Raw genomic sequence first — 8,332 nt, 5'->3', positions numbered from 1 at the left:
CTGTAGGTGCTATTCTCTTTTAATCTTTTATTCATGAATATAAATTAAACAATAAATACCTTATTTTGTTGTTTTCTTGAAGGATGATGAGCAATATGTGAAACCACTTTCTAATTTGACTAAGAAAAAGGCTATTAAGACACTCAATAGGCCCATATGTAGGTTTTAATATATTTATGTAGTGTGATATACCCCTGGCTCTTTTGTTATTGTTATACTGAATGTGAATTATGTTCTGTTGTTTAATAAAGAAAGAGAGTATCCAACTAGTGTAAAATAACATGGCACCGTGTGTTGGTTTTCCTGCTGTCCTCCCCAATTTTTTGAGTCACCAACTGCCACTGTTGCATATACTGTATTTATATTTGTATGTTTGCAGGTCAGCTTGTACTTAGAGACTCTTGTGACAGTTCTGATGTGATGCGAGTGAGACTTTCTGTGTTTTTAGCATTATTTATGTGAAAAGAGGACTTGCTGTCACATTTCAACAGCAGGAAACATATACATACACACACACCCACATATATACAGTATATATATAAATTATGTATATCAAAACTGAACACCATACATAACTGTCTTTCTACTATTTGTAAAAATGAATGGACACTAGTTGAATTAGATTCCTCATAATCAAAAGGCAAAGAAACATTTATTTGACACATTCATGATACAACACAGTGTATTACAAAAACATAAAGTGAGAGTGTTCAACTGCTCATATACACTATTGAAATTCCAGACCGTCATTGTGTCTCCAACAAACAACATCATGGCAGAGAATCGACACCATGACATCCATCCACTGGGCTTCCTTTAGTTTAAATCGGTGGTCCACAACTTTTCCATCATTTCAACTGCAGCGCCACCTGCAAGAAACAAACATATCAATCATTAGCATTTCATTTGACGGATTAAGTGCAGATATACAGTATACTACTCACATAAAATCAGTGGAACAAAATGGATGTCATAGCTAAATTATTCGCAGATGGTTTACAGTTTTGTAAAATGCAGCAAAAGTTGGACCGTGTTTTGAGGGCCTGCACTATTATTTTTTGGATTGAATTACTCAGAGCCAACATTTTAAATAAGCATTTTAATTCAATAATTGTGATATATAAAGCTGCATAACTAAATACTTTTATATTAACAATAAATGCAATGACTGCGCAGTGTGAAAGTTGTCACTTTTTGTGATGGACTTACAGAGAATTATCATCAGCTCTGCAGTTCCCCTCTGCTCTATGGAGTATTTTCTATCACCTTTCAGCTCATTGTTTTGGTTTTATGCACCGTTAGAGAGACTAGCTGGTGAACATGGTGGAGCATTTAGCAGCTAAAGAGCCAGATATTTTTCTCAGGAGTCGGTGGAGACCAAAAGCAGAGGGATTATTGGACTTTGGACTTTTATCAGGTGGACACAAACATGTCTCCCAATGAATGGCAATTTTGCTCTGTGTGTGCTGGATGATGTGGAAATAAGTAACTGTTTGCTAACACACAGGCAAGAGCAACTTTATAAAGGTAATGGTATGTAAAATGTGTGATTTTCAGCCTGTTCTGGAGAAAAGACCACCCAAGAAATTTATGCAGCTTTAATCATACTGAAGAGCTCTGTCTTCATGCTGTAACAATGCCACCACCTAGTGTTTATTCTCCATGAATGTGGAACATTTTGCAGGTGGCAGTGTTTTCTTCTATTGCATTATAACACCTTATGAATATCTACTCACTACGTAATGTATTAGTTATCAACCTTGACCCTTAGTCTAACCCAGAGTTCATTATAGACTGATGTTTGCTTTTCATACATTTCTAATAAAATAAAGGGCTGCAGCTTAACACATTTTGTGCAGAAAAAGTCAGAAAACTTAAATACCACCAAAGTTTCCAAGAACACATCATTTTACCTTCACACATCAACGTGTTTCCTGATGTTGAGGAGTACTACTGCATATGTGAAGACGTTTTGTTGTCTCCAGAGGAAACTGTCGGTGGTCAAGTTGCATTGTGGGTAATGTAAGCTCCAAGTTTTGACTAGGATTAACAAAAGGCGTTATCTCTGGGTCTGCTGCATCAATTTATTTATTTTTTTTTTTTAAACTGTCTGTTGCAACACCGTAAATGTTATAAGAATGCAATGCTAAATAAATTAAAAATAAAATATTTGTATTTTAATGTCAGTAGACTAATCTATTGATTAAAGGTGCTTAATTTGAAATTCAGAGCATATCTACAGTATGATGGAGGGATTGCCTCCACACGGCTCTCAACATGCCAACAGCTGAGCCGGTGGCTAGCAGCTGTTAGCGCGAACAGTGCAAACAATGGTAACGGTGCCGACAGAGCCAACAGAGAGTGGAACCGGAGGATGGGCGCTACACTTCGATGGCGACGCCGTGGGTCGGGACGCCGTTATCAGCGATAACCGCCGTATGGGCGCGGTGCAGAGAGGCGGCGATTAGCTAGCCAGTGGGGCGCGCTCACATGCACTAACAAGCATTAAAAGGTACACGCAGCCGGCCCGGTTATGTCAACAAAAACACAGAGAAGCTTGAATTACAACACACACAGAGAGAGAGAGAGACTTTATTCTCTGCTCAGGTAAGCATTACTCCTCTATATCTTTACATACCAAACAGTTGTTTCCTGCTTTATTAATGCTCTGAATATCGACTTTAGCTCCTTTAACTAACTAAAAATAATTAAGTATTTAGTTTGTGCGTGTGTGTGTTTGTGTGTTGTACCTTATTAGCAGCCTCTAGTGAACTGATGAGGGTGTTTAACTCCTCTCTGTTCATCTCCATGGTGACAGAACGGAGGGCTCTGTTCTCTCTCACATCCAGACTGAGACTGAGCAGAGGAGTGTGGAGAGATGAGATCTTATCACTGGACAGAGCGAGCTGGAGGGAGAGGACAGGAGACAGGAACAGGAAACAGAAGAGGTGAAATTTTTTTAATTTGTTTTTTTATTTAGGTTCAAGTCTACCCTTCTATGTTAGTTATGTCAAACATGAACATGTAAAAAAAATACACATTTAAATAGTATAGCATATTTTCATATAATGCTTCGTAATATTCTCAAGTGTGTTTCTCCCTGTCTGCTATCAGGTGTGCTGACTGCTAACTCCTCCTCTGCAAGAGAGCTTTTGTTCTGTGTGGTTGCTCTGTATCATGCTCTGATGAAGCAACAAAAGCTTTGCAACAAATAGGGTTTGACTGAACACTGAAGAATAAAGCATTAATTCACCTTAAGTTGCCAGTCAAAGTCCTGCAGAGTAGCAGAGGAGATGGAGTTGGTTCTGTCCAGCAGAGCGTTGTGGATCTCCTCCCGTCTGGCTCTTAGCACACTCAGCACAGCCTCAGCGTGGCTGCTGCCCACATCTGCTAGCCCTGCCAGCACCTACAAACAGCCAGCAGGGGGAGACCTGAGAACATGACCTGAGAGCAGCCACTCACTGCTATTGACCACCACAGCTACCATACATCCAGCTGTTCTTTAACTGCTGCATTCACACAGATTGAGTGCTGTATGAACAGATATTACACAGATGAATGTAACATAAGACTGCATTTTCAACACATCAATTCAATAACATAGTAACAATCTGGGCACATAATGTAATACCCTTGTTAATAATCTGTAATAACCTCACATAATGTAATAATTAAAGGGAGCTCCCTTTTCATCCTCATTCCAAATGGCAACCACAACCTTAGCTAAACCAGTTGATCCTGTTCTGTTGTTCTCTCACCTCTTCATCAGAGCTGTTGTTCCCCACTGCCAGGCGGAAGAGGGCTGTGAGGGAGTTGAGCAGCTCTAGCCACTCCTCCAAGCTCCAGGTACCACTGTAATCCCCCCTGCGAGGAGGCTCCCGCCCACACAGTCCATCCACCACCCTGTGACAAAACTACACACCAGACAACAATGTATATCACGGTTTAGCATTTGGTTATTAGAAAAAAACAAGCTATTCCCTGGGTATTTCAATTTTGGCATTTTGTAATTTTTTTTCAATTTGTCCAGTTGAACATGTACGTACTTCATGCATAAAGTATGAGTTAAATAGACGGAGTATGATAGCAGGTTTGCAGAGGGTGGCCCCATGGAGAATAGGGTAGAGGATTTGCTTGGATGCAGGGACACGGTGGGGGGAAGAAGGTTGATTTTTAGGTTTCTGATCAACACTGGATTAATTTAAAGGTCCCATATTATAAAAAAGTGAGATTTTAATTTTTTTTATTATAAAGCAGGTTTAAGTCCTATATAAATACTATGAAAGTATCGAAAACACAGGGAAATACACACAGCCCGTATTCAGAAACTCTGCATTTGAAACAAGCTGTCAGGATTTCTGTCCATTTGTGATGTCACCAATATAAAAATATTTAGACCCTTGACAAACATTCTAAATGTGTCCCAGTTTATTCCTGGTTGCAGTGTATGAGAATGTCATCAGCTGACAGGAAGTAAACATGGACCCAAGCTTTTGCCTAGCAATGCAATTCTGTTGTAATTCCGTCAAAATGCGCTGAAACAGAGCGTTTCAGACAGAGGGTAAATACAGGCATATTCAGGCAGACAGTATGAGGAACATACATGTAAACATGTTCTAGTAGAAACACAAATTACAAGTATGAACCTGAAAATGAGCACGGTATTGGACCTTTAAAAGACTGTAGTAGAGTAGGGGTAGTGGACGGGTAAAACCTGACGGAGGCAGCGAAGAAGAAAGAAGAAGAAGAAGAAAGAAGAAGAAGAAAGAAGAAGAAGAAGAAGATCGAAGAAGAAGATCAAAGAAGAAGATTCAAGAAGCACAAGAAGAAGAAGAAGAAGAAGAAAGAAGAATTAGAAGAAAGAAGAAGAAGAAGAATAAGAAGATTGAAGAAGAAGAAGAAGAAATCAATGTAATGTGTCCAGCTCGGAGGACTAAAGGCTCGTTGTGATTAGAATGAGCTTGTAGCTGGTTGTCTACCTCACTACGGTTAGAAAGAGCCCTCATTGGTGTTTTAACTGTTTCTCTGATGAGTTATTGATCTGGGAAGTTTGAATCTGTGAATATCTTTCACACTTTACAGAACTCATTTAGTTTAACACAATCTGCACTGTGCCAGTACTAATAGTTTAAAGAACAGTAGCTGCTTAAGAGCCCGTCTGAATAGAGCAACATGTGAACCATCCTGTTCAGTACCGCTGCAGTAAGAGTAACATTCAGAGAGATGGGACTTTGTGCACCTATGGGTGCTGCTGACTGTGTGTCCGGTAGGTCGGGAGGAAGAGGAGGAAGAGGAGCTGTGAGTCAGAGCTGTTCCATTAGACATTTAGAAAACTAAAGGAGAAACATTATTCAGGAATACAAAGCCTGGTACTTACTTTCAGACAGTCTGTGACAGGCAGCCTGCTCAGTGAAACCACCATGTTGTCATCTAGTTCCGCCTGCTGGTCAGCTGACGTCAGTCACATGGTATTGTGAGCTGCGTTCAATGGCCTGGGAAAAATGAGTTTCATCATCTCCATTGATTTCTTAGTATTCGCTTTATAACGTCAGTAGATGAAAATACTGTTGTATACATGTCATTCGGTATGTATATATATCTGTGCTTTGCTATGAAACGACTGTTACAACTGTCGCCCCGGTTATCATAGACAATGTCACTGATGTTGGCTCGCACGCCAAACTCTATGTCAAAATCTACCAATTTAGTGTGACCTTGATTGTTGGCAAGGAGGCAACAAGGCAGAGCCAAGCAGTTTAAAATGTCTAAAGTGTTACTTCAAAACATGTAAACGATGAATCACTTGAATGCCGAATGTAATACAAAGGCCAATACTTCCTACTTTTTATTAATTCGCAACAAACTACGCATGTACTATCGATTGTTAAGATCTTTTGGGGAAATGTAACAATTTGTCAGTGGAGTTCTGTTGGACGTCGCTCCGCGGTGACGGGAAACGTCTCGCAGCCACCGAGGCGATAACGGCAAGTATTTCACATCCTGCTTTGTGTTGAAGGGTGTTTGTTTGTTAGTGAGGTCCCGTGGCCGGTCGTCTCACGGTGATCTGGAGGAACAGCGATGTGACCGAGGAGACACACATACAGTGGCCGATGTTGCTTCACTTGAAGACGGGCAGCGTATGGACATACAACAGGGTGAGTGCTGACCTGTCACTGTCTCTGTCTCTGCTGTGGATTAATCATTCACCTGTCTCTTCCAGGAAGAGACGTATACAGGTGTTCAATCATTACAGTAATGGTGAACAACACTGTAGGCTACTGTAGGTTACTGAGGTCTACTGTATTCATGGTGTATTAACTGACTGTTTTCAGCTGATCGAGTATCGATACTGGCGTCTTAAAAGTTCCTCCTGCACCATAAAACTGTGTGTGCTGTAAACACAAACACCATCATAGCTGCTGTACCTGTAGTGACATAGCAAGAAGTGGGCTAATGTGGGTTACAGGCTTCTTCATTTAGACATTTTTAGAAAGTTTGAGTCGAGTCTTACGTCCACTTTCACTTTAGTAGAGATTGTATTAAATCGTGCATCCATTTTGTGCTGATATGGTTTGTGGGTAAATCATGAAGTTGGTTCCTCTTAATTTTTGCTCTCAAAGTGCAACAGATTGATGCATTTATAACTTTAAAATGTTGCCTATAAAATGTAGGGTGAATATACCTGTATTTCTATCACAAAACAGAGACTATCACAGAAAAGAGAACTATTACAATGGCAGGTTTTTCCCCAATACCGTGCAGCCATACTGCCCGGTATTGGGCCAGGCACAATGCATGTTGGTTAGATTATTGACTGGCTTGATCCCATAGGGCTGGCACAGAGAGACAGAACACAGAAGGACACCAAATGGGGTTTGAACCTGCAACCCTCTTGCTGAGAAGTGGCAGTGCTAACCACTGCACCACTGTGTCACCTAGTTCAAGGTTATGGCTTCATATCATTTGTCTACGTCAAATTATTGTGTGTGTGTGTGAGATATATCTTCTTCTTCTGTGCCATAGAGCTCCATTGTTACTAAAAACACATCAATGAGCCACACATGTTCCTTCATCACCGTGAACACACACACTGTAGTTAATTTTGACTCAATCCCACATCCACCGTCCTGATGCCACAAATACTCACTAGAGCACCACATGTGGATTAATCCATTGCTGAAAGTAGTGCCCAAAACATGTACTATTTGTATTTTGGCCTTTTAAAAATATTTAACCACTAACATACATGATATCAGAAAGTATTGAGAAGTCTGTCTCTCAACACATTGTTGGTTTAGCTTTTTCATGGGATTTGACTTTAAAGGTCCCATATCGTGCTAATTTTCAGGTTCATACTTGTATTTTGTGTTTCTACTAGAACGTGTTTACATGCTGTAATGTTCAAAAAACAACTTTATTTTCCTCATACTGTCTGTCTGAATATACCTGTATTCACCATCTGTCTGAAACGCTCCGCTTTAGTGCATTTCAACGGAATTGCGTTGCTAGGCAACAGTTTGGGTCCATGATTACTTCCATTTAGATACACTGCAACAGGAAATAAACTGGGACACATTTAGAATGTATACGTCACAAAACGTGCAATGGTCTATATATTGTATATTTGTGACATCACAAATGGACAGAAATCCTAACGGCTTGTTTCATATGCACAGTTTCTGAATACGGGCTGTGTGTATTTCTCCGTATATTGAGCGTTTTGATAGTTTAACAGTATTTATATAGCACTTAAACCTGCTTTATAATATAAAAGACATGAAAATCTCACTTTTTACAATATGGGACCTTTAAAAAAACAAACAAAGAATAACACCAGTCTGAACCTTTAAATTTACAGACAGCCTATATAAGAACAACTTGGTAAATGGTTATTAAAGAAATAATTTTGCGGTTCTCCCTTTACAGGATGAGGACATTGTGAAAGTCGATTTTTGGAGCACAGAGGAGCAGGAGGCCGGAGGAGGGGGCCGAGCCACTGTCATAGCTCAGCCAGAGCCTCTGCCGGGCAGATGGAGCGGCTCCACTGGGTGCGGCATCGTTGTCAGCAGCTGCTGGCGAGAGACTCGGGGAGAGGCTGGTACTCGTCCCCTGATGGCCTGCCCAACAAAACCTCCCTGGACACTCGCAGCTCTCCACAGAGAGTCGTCGGGAAGCGGAGAACAGTGTTTGCCCGCCATGGACCCGACCAACAGGAGTATGAAGGAGTCTCCAAAAGCTACAAGGGCAATGCCATCCGCACTACCAAGTACAGCTTGTTGACGTTCATTCCCATGAACCTGTTCCAGCAGTTTTGCAGGTCAGATTTTTACTT

The 8,332-nt window shown here is 40.7% G+C and overlaps 2 protein-coding genes across 4 annotated transcripts in view; one reads left to right on the top strand and one right to left on the bottom strand.

The window, feature by feature from the left end:
* Positions 1–618: 618 nt before the first annotated feature.
* commd8 (COMM domain containing 8) lies at positions 619–5,492 on the bottom strand. Its single transcript, XM_074661699.1, has 5 exons — positions 5,378–5,492; positions 3,759–3,914; positions 3,254–3,406; positions 2,751–2,906; positions 619–869 (listed from the first exon to the last, which is right to left on the bottom strand). The coding sequence occupies exons 1-5, from the start codon at positions 5,420–5,422 to the stop codon at positions 849–851; spliced, it is 531 nt and encodes a 176-aa protein (XP_074517800.1). The 5' UTR covers positions 5,423–5,492; the 3' UTR covers positions 619–848.
* The window catches only part of atp10d (ATPase phospholipid transporting 10D), a 37,516-nt gene continuing 34,671 nt past the window's right edge, over positions 5,488–8,332 (top strand). Inside the window, exons 1-3 of one of the 3 annotated variants that reach the window (XM_074661697.1) lie at positions 5,488–5,585; positions 6,033–6,155; positions 7,927–8,317. In XM_074661697.1, the coding sequence (XP_074517798.1) occupies positions 8,031–8,317 (287 nt within the window). In that variant the 5' untranslated portion in view covers positions 5,488–5,585; positions 6,033–6,155; positions 7,927–8,030. Of the gene's footprint in view, positions 5,586–5,644; positions 6,156–7,926; positions 8,318–8,332 lie in introns of those variants that run through there. The other 2 variants (XM_074661696.1, XM_074661695.1) reach the window with 2 other exon arrangements.

The sequence above is a fragment of the Sebastes fasciatus genome, chromosome 15 (genome assembly GCF_043250625.1).
Source record: "Sebastes fasciatus isolate fSebFas1 chromosome 15, fSebFas1.pri, whole genome shotgun sequence".
Classification (NCBI taxonomy): domain Eukaryota; kingdom Metazoa; phylum Chordata; class Actinopteri; order Perciformes; family Sebastidae; genus Sebastes; species Sebastes fasciatus.
This window is presented reverse-complemented; position numbering and strand designations above follow the sequence as displayed.

Bases quoted from the DNA above. Each gene is read 5' to 3' on its own strand.
- commd8 (XM_074661699.1), bottom strand. From the start codon at position 5,422: ATGGTGGTTTCACTGAGCAGGCTGCCTGTCACAGACTGTCTGAAA. The intron at 3,407-3,758 runs GTGAGAGAACAA...GGCTGTTTGTAG, and splicing joins ACAACAGCTCTGATGAAGAG to GTGCTGGCAGGGCTAGCAGA. The intron at 2,907-3,253 runs GTGAATTAATGC...CTCTCCCTCCAG, and splicing joins ACTTTGACTGGCAACTTAAG to CTCGCTCTGTCCAGTGATAA.